The sequence below is a fragment of the Neophocaena asiaeorientalis genome, unplaced genomic scaffold (genome assembly GCF_003031525.2).
Source record: "Neophocaena asiaeorientalis asiaeorientalis breed wild unplaced genomic scaffold, Neophocaena_asiaeorientalis_V1.1 scaffold54, whole genome shotgun sequence".
In the NCBI taxonomy this organism is placed as follows: domain Eukaryota; kingdom Metazoa; phylum Chordata; class Mammalia; order Artiodactyla; family Phocoenidae; genus Neophocaena; species Neophocaena asiaeorientalis.
Window position 1 is genome coordinate 4191287 of NW_020174938.1, and position 19383 is coordinate 4210669.

Here is a 19383-nt window from a genome sequence, read left to right on the forward strand (position 1 = left end):
TTATTTGGTAGTTCCCTGGAAGACCCCACTTACAAGGCTATCTTTTAACCTGACTTGGAGCTTGCCCAGTATGAATAACCTTTTACCTAGGGGTTTTGTCCAAAACAGTCAGAAGCAGTTGTTGAACATTGCAACTCTCTGATGCAGTAGATAACAGCTGGGGCAAAAACTAACCAAAACATTTGAAAGGAAAAGCTGGAGAATGAGGTTTCCATAACGGCTATGAAAAGTTCCCATATATTCATGGGAATCTAGATAGCTATGCACATGCATAGGACTGTATACGTGCCCAGGGCTATGCATATGCTCAGTAAAGACCTGAGGATATCCTGATTTCTTACCTCAGGATAACCTTCAGATTCTGTGCAAGCAGGGCAAGGCTAAGTTGTAAACTTCCTAGCTGAGTGTTGAAGGTATGCACCAACATACGCACTCAGTGACCCTTGACAAAAACTGGGAGAATTAGTGGTTTCAGGCATGTAAAGATATCTGCCTTCAATCAGTAGCTGACATTTAAGCTTACTGAGCAGAGATTTCCATGGTCACCTGTGACAAACTTTACAGAATTAGTTCAGGAAAGTCCTAAACAAATAGAAGCAACTGTAAGAAACAGCAACAACAGCAAATCCTGGGAAGAGAATTTTCAGAGTTGCCATGTTATATAACTACCCCTGAAAAAATCCAGACATTGATATTACTAGACAAAGTCTTTAAACTATTTTAAATATATTTAAAGACTTAAAGGTAACTATATCTGAAGAACAAAAGGAAAGTATGAGAACAATGTCTCACCAAATGGAGAATATCAATTTTATACATACACACACACACACACACATATCAATTTTGAAGTGGAAAAAGATGTACAATAACTGAAATGAGAAATTCAGTAGAAGAGTTCAGCAGCAAGTTTGAATAAGCAGAAGCCAGAATCGGGTGAACATGAAGACAGATCAGTTGAGATGATCTGGCTAAGGAACAGGAATAATAAAGAATGAAGAAAAATAAACAGAGCTTCTAGACTTATGGGACACCATGAGGTATATAAACTTCTGAGAGTCCAGAAGGAAAGGAGGGAAAGGGAAAGAAAATATTTCAAGAAATAATGGCCAACACCTCCTCAAATTTGATGAGAAAATTAATATACACATCTAGCAAGCTCAGCAAACTGCAAGGTGGGTGAATTCAAAGAGATTCAAACTTAGATATATCGTAATTAAACTCTCTAGAGGTAAAGAGAGAATATTGAAAGCAGCAAGAGAAAAATGATTCATCATGCACCAAGTATCCTCAGTAAGATTAAAAGTTGATTCATCATTAGAAAGCATTGAGGCTAGAGGACAGCAACTTGGCATATTCAAAGTGCTGAAAGAAAAAAAACTGTCAATCAAGAATTCTGTATTCACTAAAACTATCCTTCAAGATGAAATTATGCCATTCCCAGATAAACAGATCCTGAGTGACTGTTACTAGCTGCCCCACAAGAAATATTAAAGGGAGTTCTTCTGGCTGAAATGAAAGGACACTAGACAGTAGCTCAAAAGCACATGAAATAATAAAGAGCACCATTAAAGACAGCTATAGAGTTAAATATAAAAGATAGTAAAAATGTATTTTTTACATTTTGTAACTTTTTTTCCCTCCAATCTGATTTAAAAGACAACTGTGAAAAAGCAATAATTATAAATCTCTCTTGGAGGGCATGCCATTTTAAAGATGTAATTTTCATGACAATAACAGCATAAAGAAGGAGGAAGGGAATGAAGCTATATAGGAGGAAAGTTTTTATATACTATTGAAATTAAGTAGCTTTTAATCTAGATTAGATTGTTGTAAGTTAAGATGCTAATTTTAATTCCCTTGGCACCTGTTAAGAAAATAACTAAAAAATAATATAGTAAAAGACCAAAATATTAAAATAGTATACTAGAAAACATCTATTCAACACAAAAGAAGAGAGTAATGAAAGAAAAGAGGAACAAAAATAATATGTCTTACGGTATATGTGGAAACTAAATAACACACTTCTTAATAACCAATGGGACAAAGAAGAAATCACAAGGGAAATTAGAAAATAATTTGAAATGAATAGAAGAAAATATACACCCATATCTTATGGGATACAGCTAAAACAGTGCTTAGAGGGAAATTTATTTCTCCTTTAGAGAAATTTATCTCTATTAAAAAAGAAAGAATATCTCAAATCAATAACTTAATGCCCCACCTTAAGATTCTAGGGAAAAATGGAAAACTAAACCCAAAGCAAGCAGTAGGAAGGACATAATAAAAAGTAGGTCTGAAATAAATAAAATAGAGTAGAAAACAATAAAGAAAAATAAAACTGAAAGGTACTTCTTTAAAAAGGTAAAAGAAATTGACAAACCTTGAGGTAGACAGACCAAGAAGAGGAGAGAGGAGACTCAAATTACTAATTTGGGGAAACAAAGGGGGGTGTTGCTGCTGAACTGATGGAAATAAAAAGGATTATCATACTATTAACAGTTGTATGTCAACAAATTAGAACCTAGTGGAAATGGAAAAATTCCTAGAAACATGCTAACAGCCTATACTGACTCCAGAAGAAATAGAAAGTCTGAAAAGGCCTGCTACAAGAAAAAAGATTGAATTAGTTATGAAAAAAAATCTTCCCACAAACCAAGGAACAGTGAATTCACTGATAAATTTTATCAAATACTTAATGAAGAATTAACACCAATCCTTTATAAACTCTTCCAAAAGGGAATACTTTCATTCTCAATCTGTGAGGCCAGTATTACCAGCATACCAGATAAGACATCACAAAAATGAAAGCCACAAACCAAAATCCCTCAACAAAAATCCTCAACAAAATCCTTGCAGACTGAGTCCAGCAATATGTAAAAAGTATTTTACACCATTATCTAGTGGAATATACCCAGGAATGCAAGATTGGTTCACCTTAGAAAACTGAAATCAATGTAATACACCACATTGATAGACTAAAGAGCAAAGATCAGATCATCACCTCAATAGACACAGAAGAGGCACTTGACAGACATGAATACCTTTTCATATTTTTCATCATAAAAATGCTGAACAAATTAGCAATAGAAGGGGTCTTCCTCAATCTGATAAGGGGACCTGTGAGAAACCCAAAGGTTGTATCATTCTTGATGGTGAATGACTGAATACTTTTCCCTTAAGATCAGAAACAAGACAGGATATCTGTTTTCACCTCTTCTATTTAACATTGTCCTGGAAATCCTGGTAAGAGTAATCAGGCAAGAAAAAGAAATAAAAGACATCCAAATTGGAAAGGAAGAAACCATTTTGTTTGTAGATGACATATTTTATGTAAAATTTCTTAAGGAATCTACAAAAAAATCTACTAGAGATAAAAAATGAGCTCAAGTTGCAAGACACAACGTCAACATGCAAAATTGGTTGTATTTCTAGACATTAACAGTAAACAACGTGAAAACAAAATTAAGTTCGTGCTTCAGTTACACCAACAAGTGTAAAATTCTTACTAATAAATTTAACAAAAGAATTGCAAGACTTGTTCACTGAAACTACAAAATATTGTTGAAAAAGCTTAAAGAATACTGCAGTAAATGGAAAGATATTCTATGTTTATGCATTGGAAGGCATAGTTAAGATGGCAATACTGGATCTACAGATTCAGCATAGTCCTGTCAAAACCACAGCTACCTTTATGCAGATATTGACAAGCTAATCCTAAAATTGATATGTAAAGGAATCCAGAAATGCAAGAAGGACAAAAATTGGAGGATTCACATTTCCCAGTTTGGATTAGGCAGTGGATTCTTAGGTATGACAGGATTAGGTATAAAGCACAAGCAACCAAAGAAAATATGGATAAATTAGACTTCATCAATATTAAAAACTTTTGTGCCTCAAAGGATACTATTATTTTTAATTAATTTATTTATTTATTTTTGGCTGCGCTGGGTCTTCGTTGCTGTGCACGGGCTTTGTCTGGTTGCGGCAAGCGGGGGCTACTCTTTGTTGCAGTGAGCGGGCCTCTCAATGCGGTGGCTTCTCTTGTTGCAGAGCACGGGCTCTAGGGCTCACGGGCTTCAGTAGTTGCGGTGCAAGGGCTCAGTAGTTGTGGCTTGCGGGCTCTAGAGTGTAGGCTCAGTAGTTGTGGCGCACGGGCCTAGTTGCTCCACGGCACGTGGGATCTTCCCAGACCAGGGCTCAAACCCGTGTCCCCTGCACCGGCAGGCGGATTCCCAACCACTGTGCCACCAGGGAAGCCCTCAAAGGATACTATTAAGAGAGTGAAGGGACTTCCCTGGTGGTGCAGTGGATAAGACTCCACGCTCCCAATGCAGGGGGCCAGGGTTTGATCCCTGTTCAGGAAACTAGATCCCACATGCATGCCACAACTAAAGAGCTGGAGAGCCGCAACTAAGGAGCCCACAAGCTGCAACTAAGGAGGCTGCCTGCTGCAACTAAGACCCGGTGCAACCAAATAAATAAATATTAAAAAAAAGTGAAATGACAACTCACAGAATGATAGAAGATATTTATAAATCACGTATCTAATAAAGAACTGCATATATCTAGAATATATACAATTCTTGCAATTCAGTAGTAAAAAACTAATAACCCAATTAAAAAATGGGCAAAGGATGTTAAAAGACATTTCTCCAAAGAAGATATGCAGATTGTCAATAAAAAACCTGAAAAGATGGTCAATATAATTTGTCATTAGGGAATTGCAAATTGAAACCACAGTAAGGTACAACTTCACATCTACTAGGATGGCTACAATAAAATAGACAGGTAATAACAAATGTTGGTAATAAGGATGTGGAGAAATTGGAAGCCTCACATGCTGCTGGTGAAAATTTAAAATGGTGCAGCCACTTTGTAAAACAGCCTGGTAGTTACGTTTTACCCAGCAGTTCCACTCTTAGGTAGATACTTAAAAGAATTGAAAGCAGGTGTTCAAACAAAAACTTGTACTTGATGTTCTTAGCAATATATTCATAATAGCCAAAAGGTAGAAACAACTCAAATGTTTATCAACAGATGACTGGATAAACAAAATGTGGTATATCCATACAATGGAATACTATTCTGTCATGTGAATGAATGAGGTACTAGTACATGCTGTAACATGGGTGAACCTTGAAAGCATTTTGTGAAGTGAAAGCATAAGACACAAAAGGCCACATACTGTATGATTTCATTTATATGAATTTTCTAGAATAGGCAAATCTGTTGAGAAAGAATGTAGATTAGTGTTTGCTCAGGGCAGACAGGGAGATAACAAGGGGCGTGATAGTTTAAAAGTACAGAGTTTCTCTCTAAGGACCCCACACAAAAACTACTAGATCTAATGAATGAATTCAGCAAAGTAGCAGGATACAAGAGTAACATTCAGAAATCAGTTGTATTTCTTTTTTTTTTTTTAATAAATTTATTTATTTATTTATTTATGGCTGTGTTGGGTCTTCGTTTCTGTGCGAGGGCTTTCTCTAGTTGCGGCGAGTGGGGGCAACTCTTCATTGTGGTGCGCGGGCCTCTCACTGTCGTGGCCTCTCGTTGTGGAGCACAGGCTCCAGACGCGCAGGCTCAGCAGTTGTGGCTCACGGGCCCAGTTGCTCCGTGGCATGTGGGATCTTCCCAGACCAGGGCTCAAACCCGTGTCCCCTGCATTGGCAGGCAGATTCTCAACCACTGCACCACCAGGGAAGCCCCATCAGTTGCATTTCTTTACACTAACCATGAAATATCAGAAAGGGAATGTAAAAAAAAAAAAACAAAAAAACTGGGACTTCCCTGGTGGTGCAGTGGTTAAGAATCCGCCTGCCATTGCAGGGGACATGGGTTTAAGCCCTGGTCTGGGAAGATCCCACATGCCGCGGAGCAACTAAGGCCGTGTGCCACAACTACTGAGCCTGTGCTCTAGTGCCCGCGAGCCACAACTACTGAGCCCTTGTGCCACAACTACTGAAGCCCACACACCTAGAGCCCGTGCTCCACAACAAGAGAAGCCACCACAATGAGAAGCCTGCACACCACAACAAAGAGTAGCTCCACTCTCCACAACTGGAGAAAGCCCGTGTGCAGCAACGAAGACCCAATGCAACCAAAGCTAACTAACTAAATAAATTTATTAAAAAAAACCCAGAAAACCTTTTAAAATTACACCAAAAGTATCTAGGAATAAACCTGACCAAGGAGGTGAAAGACTTACACACTGAGAACTATAAAACATTAATAAAGGAAGTAAAAGAGGATTCAAAGAAATGGAAAGATATCCCATGCTTTTGGATTGGAAGAATTAATACAGTTAAAATGGCAATACTACCCAAAGCAATCTACAGATACAGTGAGATCCTGTCAAATTACCCATGACATTTTTCACAGAACTAGAACAAATTCCAAAAATTTATATGGAACCATGAAAGACCCAGAATTGCTAGAGCAATCCTGAGGAAAAAAAACAAAGCAGGAGGACTTCCCTGGTGGCATAGTGATTAAGAATCCATCTGCCAGTGCAGGGGACACAGGCTCAAGTCCTGGTCTGGGAAGATCCCATATGCTGCAGAGCAGCTAAGCCCATGTGCCATAACTACTGATCCTGCACTCTAGAGCCCATGAGCCACAGCTGCTGAGCCCATGTGCCACAACTACTGGGGCCCACGCACCTCTAGCCTGTGCTCTGCAACAAAGACAAGGCACCGCAATGAGAGGCCCACGCACTTCAGTAAAGGGTGGCCCCCATTCACTGCAACTAGAGAAAGTCCATGCACAGCAATGAAGACAAAACTAAATATAAATTAATTAATTAATTAAAAAAAAAAAAGCAAGAGGCATAACTCTCCCAGACCTCAGACAATACCACAAAGTTACAGTAATCAAAACAATGTGGTATTGGTACAAAAACAGGCATATGGATCAATGGTACAGAATAGAGAGCCCAGAAATAAACCCATACACCTATGGTCAATTAATCTTCAACAAAGGAGGCAAGAATATAAAATGGGAAAAAGACAGTCTCTTCAGCAAGTGGTGCTGGGAGAGTTGGACAGCTGCATGTAAATCAGTGAAGTTAGAACACACCCTCACACCATGCACAAAAATAAACTCAAAATGTCTTAAAGACTTAAACATAAGACATGACAGTATAAAACTCCTAGAAGAGAGCAAAGGCAAAACATTCTCTGACATAAATCATACCAATGTTTTCTTAGGTCAGTCTCCCAAGGCAATAGAAATAAAAACAAAAACAAACAAATGAGACCTAATCAAACTTACAAGCTTTTGCACAGCAAAGGAAACCATAAAAAAACAAAAAGACGACCAATGGAATGGGAGAAAATATTTGCAAATGATGCAACAGACAAAGGCTTAATATCCAAAGTATACAAACAGCTCATACAGCTCAACAACAACCCACTTGAAAAATGGGCAAAAGGGCTTCCCTGGTGGCGCAGTGGTCGAGAGTCCACCTGCCGATGTAGGGGACATGGGTTCGTGCCCCGGTCCGGGAAGATCCCACATGCTGCGGAGTGGCTGGGCCCATGAGCCATGGCCACTGAGCCTGCGCATCCGGAGCCTGTGCTCTGCAGTGGGAGAGGCCACAACAGTGAGAGGCCCGCGTACCGCAAAAAAAAAAAACCAAAATGGGCAGAAGACCTTAATAGACATTTCTCCAAAGAAGACATACAAATAGCCAGTAGGCACATGAAAAGATGCTGAACATCACTAATTATTACAGAAATGCAAATCAAAACTACAGTGAGGTACCACCTCACACTGGTCAGAATGGTCATCATTTAAACGTCTACAAATAAAAGTGCAGGAGAGTGTAGAGAAAAGGGAACCCTCCTACACTGTTGGTGGGGATGTAAGTTGTTACAGCCACTATGGAAAACAGTATGGAGGTTCCTCAGAAAACGAAAAATAGAATTACCATGTGATCCAGCAGTCCCACTCCTGGGATCATTACTTGATTGACTTTGGGAGGGGTAGGGGTGGTATTTACCGGAAGGGAATGAAATAACTTGCTGAGGTGATGGAAATGTCCTGTATCTTGATTGAGGATTATATGATATAACTATTTGTTTAAGCTCATCAAACTGTATACTTGAGATTAGTGGAGTTTACTGTATGTGAAATATACCTTTAAAAAAATGGCCCTAAGGCCTGGGAGCTGACATTATAGAAACTATTATAGGATCAGAGACATGGCTTCAGGTTTGAATGATACAGTGGAGCTGGGATTGAACCCCTGTTTTATATGATGTAGGACCTTCAAAGAGCTTGAACTCTTCTGTCACTGAAAAGATAATTGTAAAACTCTGTCTGTTGGCCTTGCCTAGAAGAACAAGAATCATATCAGTATGTGTTAGGCCTTAGATAAATTTTGAAAAAAAAGTTGCCTAAAAAAATTAGTGCCCCATATCTTCTTCACCATGCGAGAGAATTTGTACTGTTTGGTGCATAATCTCAAACTAAGAAATTATCAAAACTAGCCTAGGAACTTAGCATAAGCAAACACTAAATAAACCTCTTTGAAGAGTTTGAGACTCCACTGAAAATGTACTTATAAAACCATCCTAGGGAACCAAACCACCTTGACAGGGAGTTAGTACACACAACAGAGAGGAGTATCACTTTAAGGTTTGGAAATAGTCCATAAAGCAGTGTTTAAAATTGTTAAAGAGTTAAAAGAAGGCATAGAAAGCAGAATGAAAGAACAGAAGTTTAAAAAAACAAACAAACCCTAAGTTGTAGGTACGATGATGAGACACAAAACAGTCGGTGAGACACAAAACAGTCACAGATATAAAATTACCCATATCCAAATGGCATTGCCACAATTTATTTAGATAAAATAGAAAATTGAGTACACAGGCTGTAGTCAAGTTGAGCGAATTTTAATTTAAGATTACATAATAATTTACTATATTTAATATTCTGAACTCTTATATAAAACACTTTAATACCATAATCTTCTTAAATTATTTCTGACTAACAATATATCATTAGCTATTGAAGGGCCTGAAAGTCTGTTGATAACTTTCAAAAATTACAATTTGGATGGAGTATGAGTAGAACTCACCAGGTGGTTTTTTCCTCAAATGGTCCCCCTCAACTGATGGTTTACCCTAACCCCTAGCCCCCCACCCTGTTACTAACCAAGTGCAGCCTCATCTGAGCCTATGCATTCCTTCCCCCACCCAAGAGTCCTGTGAAGGAGGGGATTATTGAGAATAGAATATTTTTATTGAGGTATCTTTTGACTAAGAAATGATGGTAACTTGGTAATACTTGTCTCTTCTTGAAAAATTGAACATGTACAGTTATGGACTCTCTGTACTGGATAAATGAGATAGTGTTTTATTAGCTTACTTTTTAATTATAGGATACAAAATTTCTTTTTAATTTTATAAAAGCCTGATCTATCTATATCTATATTTATATCAGATATATGTTTCTGTATCTATCTGTCTATCTATAATCTGATGTTACGGTATCATGAGATTCTGTATCTTTAACTAAAACGTGGATGCCTATTCTCTGGATGTAGATATTCAGTTTAAGGAATTATAGTTTGGTTAAACCATGCAAACCTCCTTGAATTACTGTGCTTCTGTTTAACTTCTAAAATGATTCTGCCTTGAGAACTATTCATAGATAGTATCTTATTCCTAATTATACAGTAAATATGTACTAATGGAACTTTAGTTCATAATTATGTGCTGCTTAATTTGCCTCCATCTATTGTTAAACTATTCACTTTTTTTTTGTTATTTTTTTTTGTGGTACGCGGGCCTCTCACTGTTGTGGCCTCTCCCGTTGCGGAGCACAGGCTCCGGACGCGCAGGCTCAGCGGCCATGGCTCACGGGCCCAGCCGCTCCGCAGCATGTGGGATCTTCCCGGACCGAGGCACGAACCCGTGTCCCCTGCATGGGCAGGCGGACTCTCAACCACTGCGCCACCAGGGAAGCCCTCACTTTTATTTTTTAAAGGCAAACCTACATACATTTGAACTTCACGTCCTAACTCTAGAGATGTTCTTGTGTAAATGATACTTGACTCCTCCCAAACCTGGAAAACCTGAATTCTCTTTTAAATCCCTTTATTCCTAATATTTATGGTACAATCTTCCTTCCCTCTTTACTGCTCGAGTGTTTCACTGTTTCAGTAGCACTAATCTGGGGCTTTGGTCCTTACTTGAATGTGCTCTCGTTCCTTTCCTCCCAATAGTTGATTCTGACAGATTTTCCAGCTTTGTTTTCAGATTTATAAGTACAGAAGTGCTGCTGTGTTTTCCTGCTCTATAGTGCTTTTCTTCCTACTCTTTCAACATTGACACACTTGGAATTCCTACAGGTGTGGTTAATTGCGAGATTTGTGAACGTTTAACTTTTGGTAAATTGTTTTGGGTATATTTCTCTTTGGGGTTCCATCAGAAACAATGTTTCTTGCATTGTTGCCACCTCTATGCTAATTATATTTCAGACCTGATAAAAATGAGTCCATTAAAAAAAAGATACCATACAATTGTTTTTGAAATTTCCCTGGTATTTTAAATTAAAAATTTTTAGTATGATGTTAACTCACAACACTTTGAGTACTGAAAAAGGATAGTTTTGAATACCTGAACAGGACTTCTATTTTTTCCTATTGTTTTTGTGTAATTTCCTCAAATTAATTGGAAAAATTATTCACATTTAATAACCCCAATTATTTGATACATTTTTATTTACTCTTAAGATAGTTGGCAGCATTGTCCTTGATTCTCTCTTGGTTTGGGCTTATATAATGTCTTTTTCTTTTCTCCATTTTTTGTTTTTCTTTTGCTTCCTAAGGACATGATGATACAGCGCCATGTGCAGTTTTGAAAAGTATGGATAGTATTAGCTTTCTCCAACACCCAGTCCACCAGAGGAGCTTAGAGATTCTGCAGAGGTGCAAGGAAGAGAAATACAGTAAGGCTGCAAATCCTGATAAATAAACTCCGTGTCATCACATCCATTTGGAAATGGAAACCAGGAGCATTCTACACCTGGGTGGGATGTAAATAGCTTAGGCAATGTGACTTTATAATCCTTTGACCAGTGAGTCTCAGGATACTTCCATTGAGACTTTCATTCTTTTTTTCGAAAAAGTTGATATACCTGTTGTTTTAACTTAGATGACTTTTAACTTGGATGACTATTTGTGATCCTTGAGTTGTTAATTATACTTGGTTACAGACTTTGAATTGGTTTCTGCTTTTGACTTTAAAATATCCAAGTGATGAGTAAAAATGAGTAATGATTTTTTCCTGTTGGTTTTTTTTTTAAACTTTATTGAAATCTAATTGAGGTAGTGTAAACTGCATGCCAAAGCATACAGTTTGGTAAGTTTTGACATATATATGAACTCATCACAATCAAGATAATTAACATATCTAACACTGCCAACAGTTTCCTGTCTCTTGAGAATTCCTGCTGATTTTTATGCTAATTTATACACTTGAATTTTAACATCAGCAATATTGTTTTCATTGGCAAATTCACTTAGTTTGACTATAGTTCTCCTATCAGATTTTATCATGTCTGATTTAGAGCAAAGTCACCACTTAATGTTTTGTCTAAGGAAGAATGACAGAATCATAGAGGGTGTTCTCTTGTTTTTGTTCTTTTTGTTGTTGTTTTTTTATAAAATTGGTGTAAAAAGATGCCCTTGGTCTCCATTTTCTCCTTTTCTATTTGTTGTACTCATTCTGCATGAAAATGGTTCTTTTGCTTGTTGTGGGATAACAGTTGTTTGGCTACTGCTATTGCTATAGTGAGAATAAAGGATCCTTCAGAATATTCAAAGCCTAACTCAGCAATTTGCATATAATGGACTAAATTACTTATGTAGTCTGTTCTGAGCTTTTTACAAATCACAGATTTACTTTGCTAACTTCACAGTTCTGTGATTGAAATTCCATGGAATATTAGTATTTAATTATCAGTGAAAGGAGAATATAAGTAGAATTCCTAAGAGCAAATGGTGTGGGTTCTTTCTTCAGTTCTTACTATGCTGTCTTGGTATAAGAAAATGTGTAATGCATTTTGAAAAATGTTGTTAAAATATTTTCTCATTTTACAAGAACGAAGGTAAGTACTTTATTTAAAAAAGACATCTTCAAATGTTGCTCTTAATTATTGCTGTTGTTTCTGAAAGGTATACAAGTACTTATTCCAAATATCCATTTTCCTTTTCTTAATCCATGGGACATGATTGAAAACAGTCTACAAATCTTTTGGAGGGAACTTAAATTAATTCTTTTTAACTTTTAAATAATTGCAAGTAGTTTATTTGCTTCATTGATTTTCATGACTCTCAGCCTGACAACCCCAGGCCTAATTGTATTCCAGTTAGGTATATATAGGTGTAGAATAGGAAGGCACCAATTTCAGCAGCAGCTGCATGAGGATATTGTACATTGTACACATGCACATTTATTTCTACATTTGTGGAAGCTGGGCTTTTCCATTACTTTAGGTAGTTTATTTTCCATTATAGTACTACCAATAATTAAAATTTTATAATATATAAAATGATAAATTCAAGTTTTGGAGATTGTTTTTAAAAAACCGGGGGACTACTAGCCTTAGGTAATAGTAGTGGTGAATTGATGAGACAGACAGGTTTTCAGAGACAGAAAACCACAACCATACTGGCTTGAAGTGTCAGAGGATAAAGTTCAGGAGTAGCAAAGAAGCTTGAAATTTAGGAGGAAAATCCTGGAATGGAGAGAGCTGCCAAAGGCTAAAACTCAAAGTTAGAGTACGAATTCTGCCATCCATACCTGGCTGACTGTTGTGAGTAATCAGGGGAGACCATAGGAGCTCTGTCAAAGAGCAATGCAAACCAAATAGGAGATAACCTTGGAAAGACACAACTGCAGTAGGTGAGATTTGCAAGTTTACTGATTTTTTTTAACTGAGGGCTTTTTGTATCTCTGCATAGCTCCTCTTGGGGGATAGCTGAATTCTTACTGCCTTTAGTTGGAATCCCATAGGTAGAGGTGAGAGAGAAAGAAGCAGAAAAATATTGGAAGAAATAGTGGCTTGAAAACTTCTCATGTTTGAGAAAAACTAGCTTGGAGATTCAAGACAATCTGTGACCTTCAACTAGAATCAATACAAAAGAAAACCACAACTAGACACATTATAGGCAAATTGCTAAATGCCAGAGATAGTAAGGAAATCTTGAAAGCAGCCCAGAGAAAATATGGTACATTAAATACAGGGGAATACAGGCATACCTCAGAGCAATTTCAGAGTCAGTTCCAGATCACTGCAATAAAGCAAATATCACAATAAAGGGAGTCACATGAATTTTTTTGGTTTCCTGGTGCATATAAAAGTTATGTTTACACTATACTGTAGTCTGTTAAGTATGCAGTAGCATTATGTCGAAAAAAACAATGTACATACCTTAATTAAAAAATAATTTATTGCTGGGCTTCCCTGGTGGCGCAGTGGTTGAGAGTCCGCCTGCTGATGCAGGGAACATGGGTTCGTGCCCTGGTCCGGGAAGATCCCACGTGCCGTGGAGCGGCTAGGCCCGTGAGCCATGGCCTCTGAGCCTGCGCGTCCAGAGCCTGTGCTCCGCAACGGGAAAGGCCGCAACAGTGAGAGACCTGCATACCGCAAAAAAAAAAACCCAAAAAAACAAAGCTTTATTGCTAAAAAATGCTAACCGTAGTCCGAGCCTTCAGGGAGTAGTAGTTACATCAAAGATCACTGATCACAGATCACCATAACAAATACTATAATAATGAAAACTTTGAAATACTGCAGGCATTATCTAAATGTGACACAGAGACACTATGTGAGCAAATGCTGTTGGAAAAATGGTGCTGATAGACGTGCTCAACACAGGGTTGCCAAAAATCTTCAATTTGTAAAAAACGCAATGTCTGCAAAGCACAATAAAGTGAAGTACAATAAAATGAGGTTTCCCTATAATGATATAGTTAACACTTGTCTTCTCATTAAAAGCAATGGAGGCTGAAAGATATCCAAAAATCATAATTAAAATCCAACAAAACAATTCAAGACCCCCAAACAAAAGCAGTGTTCAGGCAGTTGCTTAATTTATAGTTTGGGTCCAGACAAGTTAATTGTCTGTTAGAAGAAAAATCAAGGCTGCAGGAAAACATAACAATTCATTGTTGTTACAATGTATTATCCACAATGTCCAATCATCAGTTAGGAAAAGTAGCTTTCAAAAATGAAGCTGGAATAAAGATATTTTCAGATAAACAGATAATCTGAGGGAATTTGTCACCGTAATGTGTTTTATGAAAAATGATAATGGAAATTCTTTAGATTAAAAGCAAATGACACCATATGGTAATTTGGATGTATAGTAGAGGCTGATAAACTTTTTCTGCAAAGGATCAGATGGTAAATATTTTAGGCTTTGTCGGTCATATGGTCTGTTGAAACAACTCAGTTCTGCTGTGAAAGGAGCTGTATAGACAATATATAAATAAATGAGCATGGATATATTCCAATAAATTTTTTTATAGACACTGAAATTTAAATTCCATATAATTTTCACATGTTACAAAAATATTCTTCCATTGATTTTTTTCCTCAACCATTAAAAAAATGTAAAACCATTCTTGGCTCTCAGGCCATGCAAAAATAGGCAGTGGGTTTGATTTGGCCCATGGACTCTAGTTTGCTGATCCATGAGTTATTGGAAGGAATAAAGAAACCAGAGGTAATACATACATATATAAATAAATGACTATACATATTTTCTTTCCCTCTCTTAGTTCTTTTAAAAGATATATGATTATTTAGGGTGAAAATTATGACATCGTTCTGGTGGTTTAAAATGTGTCCACAAATTATTTGATACTCCTCCCTTCAAAAGGCATGTGCTGTACTTAGTGATTTGCTTCTAAAGTGTAATGTGGCAGAACTGACAATGTGTGACCTTCGAGATTAAGACGTAAAATGTATTGTGGCTTTTCCTCCTCCATGTCATTTTTGGTGCTGCTACCTTCTCTCTATAGTGATTATTCTCTGAGATTTGCAGGGAGGAAATTAAAAGAGTGGGGAGAAATTAGGGTTCTTGGGAGCATGAGCTGAAGCCCCACTTCCACAAAGGTCAGGAGCCCTGGAAAAGGGAAGGAATAAGATGCTGGGGGAAGAGAGAGAGAGAGGGGGTGGAATAGTAGAATGTCACTTGAATTTAAACCCATACTTTTGACCTTCTTGGAACAATGGAGATTGTGATGTTCCTGAACAAGATGAAGGACAAGCAATTGTCAGAGAAGGCCTTGTCACCATCCTGATGTGCCTGCCTTAATGTCCATGACCTCAGGCATCAGTATGGTCACACAAATGATTGAAAATTTAAAGGATGTTGTCTGACCAAAATGGAATTAAAATAGAAATCAGTAACAGAAAGACATCTGAGAAATCCTCACATATTTGGAAAATAACATGTATAAGTAACTTATAAGTTAAAGAAAAATTTATAAGGCAACTTGAAAATATTTTGGTTTGAATGATAATGGAAACACAGCATATTACAGGTTGTGGAATGCAGCTAAAGAAGTGCTTAGAAGAAAACCGGTAGCTTTAAACCCTTATATAAGAAAAGAAATGAGGTAAAAAATCAATGATCTGAGCTTTTACTTTATGAAGCTACAACAAGAAGGGCCTATTAGAGCTAAAATTACTGAATAGGAAGCTGACCAACAGTAGAGAAAATCAGTGGAAACCAAAAGCTGGTATTTTGGGTGTTTTAGTTTTTGTTTTCTTTTCTTTTATTTATTTTTGTAATACAGCAGGCTCTTATTAGTCATCAGTTTTATACACATCAGTGCATACATGTCAATCCCAATGGCCCAGTGCATCACACCACCACCCCCACCCCCCCGCCACTTTCCCCCATTGGTGTCCATACGTATGTGTTCTACATCTGTGTCTCAATTTCTGCCCTGCAGACCGGTTTATCTGTACCATTTTTCTAGGTTCCACATATATGCGTTAATATACGATATTTGTTTTTCTCTTTCTGACTTAACTTCACTCTGTATGACAGTCTCTGGATCCATCCACGTCTCAACAAATGACCCAATTTCGTCCCTTTTTATGGCTGAGTAACAATCCATTGTATATACATACCAGATCATCTTTATCCATTCGTCTGTCGATGGGCATTTAGGTTGCTTCCATGACCTGGCTATTGTAAATAGTGCTGCAGTGAACATTGGGTTGCACGTGTCTTTTTGAATTATGGTTTTCTCTGGGTATATGCCCAGTAGTGGGATTGCTGGATCATATGGTAATTCTATTTTTAGCTTTTTAAGGAACCTCCATACTATTCTTCATAGTGGCTGTATCAGTTTACATTCCCACCAGCAGGGCAAGAGGGTTCCCTTTTCTCCACACCCACTCCAGCATTTGTTGTTTGTAGATTTTTTGATGATGCCCATTCTAACTGGTGTGAGGTGATACCTCATTGTAGTTTTGATTTGCATTTCTCTAATAGTTAGTGATGTTGATCAGCTTTTCATGTGCTTCTTGGCCATCTGTATGTCTTCTTTGGAGAAATGTCTATTTAGGTCTTCTGCCCATTTCTGGATTGGGTTGTTTGGTTTTTTTTTAATATTGAGCTGCATGAGCTGTTTTTATATTTTGGAGATTAATCCGTTGTCTGTTGATTCATTTGCAAATATTTTCTCCCATCCTGACGGTTGTCTTTTTGTTTTGTTTATGGTTTCCTTTGCTGTGCAAAAGCATTGAAGTTTCATTACGTCCCATTTGTTTACTTTTGTTTTTATTTCCATTACTCTAGGAGGTGGATCAAAAAAGATCTTGCTGTGATTTATGTCAAAGAGTGTTCTTCCTATGTTTTCCTCTAAGGGTTTTATAGTGTCGCGTCTTACATTTAGGTCTCGAATCCATTTTGAGTTTATTTTTGTGCATGGTGTTATGGAGTGTTCTAATTTCATTCTTTCACATGTAGCTGTCCAGTTTTCCCAGCACTGCTTATTGAAGAGACTGTCTTTTCTCCATTATATATCCTTGCCTCGTTTGTCATAGATTACCTGACCATAGGTGCCTGGGTTTATCTCTGGGCTCTCTATCTTGTTCCATTGATCTATATTTCTGTTCTTGTACAAGTACCATATTGCCTTGATTACTGTAGCTTTGTAGTATAGTCTGAAGTCAGGGAGTATGATTCCTCTAGCTCCACTTGTTTCCCTCAAGACTGCTTTGGCTATTCAGGATCTTTTGTGTCTGCATATAAATTTTAAGATTTCTTTTCCAGTTCTGTAAAAAATGCCATTTGTAATTTGGTAGGGATTGCATTGAATCTGTGGATTGCTTTCGGTAGTGTAGTCATTTTCACAATATTGATTCTTCCAATCCAAGAACATGGTATATCTCTCTATCTGTTGGTATCATCTTTAATTTCTTTCATCAGTGTCTTATAGTTTTCTGCATACAGGTCTTTTGTCCCCCCAGGTAGGTTTATTCCTAGGTATTTTATTCTTTTTGTTGCAGTGGTAAATGCCAGGGTTTCCTTAATTTCTCTTTCAGATTTTTCATTAGTCTATAGGAACGCAAGAGATCTCTGTGCATTAATTTTGTATCCTGCAACTTTACCAAATTCATTGATTAGCTGTAGTAGTTTTCTGGTAGCATCTGTAGGATTCTCTATGTATAGTATCATGTCATCTACAAACAGTGACAGATTTACTTCTTCTTTCCCAATTTGTATTCCTTTTATTTCTTTTTCTTCTCTGATTGCCGTAGCTAGGACTTCCAAAACTATGTTGAATAAGAGTGGTGAGAGTGGACATCCTTGTCTTGTTGCAGATCTTAGAGGAAATGCGTTCAGTTTTTCACCATTGAGAATGATGTTCGCTGTGGGTTTGTCGTATATGGCCTTTATTATGTTGAGGTAGGTTCCCTCTATGCCCACTTTCTGGAGAGTTTTTATCATAAATGGGTGTTGAATTTTGTCAGAAGCTATTTTGCATCTATTGAGATGATCATATGGTTTTTCTTCTATACTTTGTTAATATGGTGTATCACACTGATTGATTTGTGTGATACAAAATATCAATATCCCAGTATCCCAATATCCCAGGGATGTAAGGATACTGAAGAATCCTTACATCCCTGGGATAAATCCCACTTGATCGTGGTGTATGATCCTTTTAATGTGTTGTTGGATTCTGTTTGCTAGTATTTTGTTGAGGATTTTTACCTCTATATTCATCAGTGATATTGGTCTGTAATTTTCTTTTTTTGTAGTATCTTTGTCTGGTTTTGGTATCAGGGTGATGATTTGGTTTCCTCTTTGATTTCTTCAGTGATGTCTCGGTTATTTAGTAACGTATTTTTAGCCTCCATGTGATTGTGTCTTTTACGTTTTTTCCCTGTAATTAATTGATTTCTGATCTCAAAGTGTTGTGGTCAGAAAAGATGCTTGATATGGTTTCAATTTTCTTAAATTTACTGATTCCTGATTTGTGACCCAAGATTTGATCTATCCTGGAGAATGTTCTGTGCGCACTTGAGAAGAAAGTGTAATCTGCTGATATTGATTCCTTCTAGTGTAGTTTTCATTTCAGTTATTGTATTGTTCATCTCTGTTTGTTTGTTCTTTAATTCTTCTAGGTCTTTGGTAAACATGTCTTGCATCTTCTCAATCTTTGCCTCCATTTTTTTTCTGAGGTCCTGGATCATGTTCACTATCATTATTCTGAATTCTTTTCCTGGGAGGTTGCCTAACTCCATGTCATTTAGTTGTGTTTCTGGGGTTTTATCTTGTTCCTTCATCTGTTATATAGCCCTCTGCCTTTCCATCTTGTGTGTCTTTTTGTGAATGTGGGTTTTGTTCCGCAGGCTACAGGATTGTAATTCTTCTTGCTCCTGCTGTCTGCACTCTGGTGCTGTACAAAAGGCCACTACCTCTGACTACTCTTACATGTATTCCAGAATTTCTGTCTCAGGTTAAAAAATATGTCATCCTTTTCCTGGAGAATACTTATACTGAAGTAGAAGGCAGAGATGTACACCGGCCCACTGAGCTCCTGGTCGCACAGCACCTTGCCCAGGACAGCACACAGCGCGCGCCCTGGCAACACACGTGCAGCCACACGTAGTTGAAGTTTGTGTGGAAGGCCACGGCCATGGTGGCCACGTGCCGTGTCTGCCACCAGTCGGCAGGCCCACCCTGCAGCCGCTGCAGCAGTGCGTCGCCAGCTGAGAAGAGCGCGGCGTCCAAAAGCTGGTATTTTGAAAAGAGCAATGAAATTAATAAAGCTTGAGTCCAGCACCATTCAATAGAACTTTCTGTGAGGATGGAAATGTTCTCCAACTATGCTGGTC

At 37.6% G+C, this 19383-nt stretch overlaps 1 protein-coding gene across 7 annotated transcripts in view; it reads left to right on the forward strand.

Moving 5' to 3' along the window:
- The window catches only part of MYO9A (myosin IXA), a 266751-nt gene that overhangs the window by 114129 nt on the left and 133239 nt on the right, over nucleotides 1–19383 (forward strand). For all 7 annotated transcript variants that reach the window (XM_024761731.1, XM_024761733.1, XM_024761735.1 and 4 more), the window contains exon 15: nucleotides 10840–10959. In XM_024761731.1, coding sequence (XP_024617499.1) covers nucleotides 10840–10959 — 120 coding nt within the window. The remainder of the gene's footprint in view (nucleotides 1–10839; nucleotides 10960–19383) is intronic.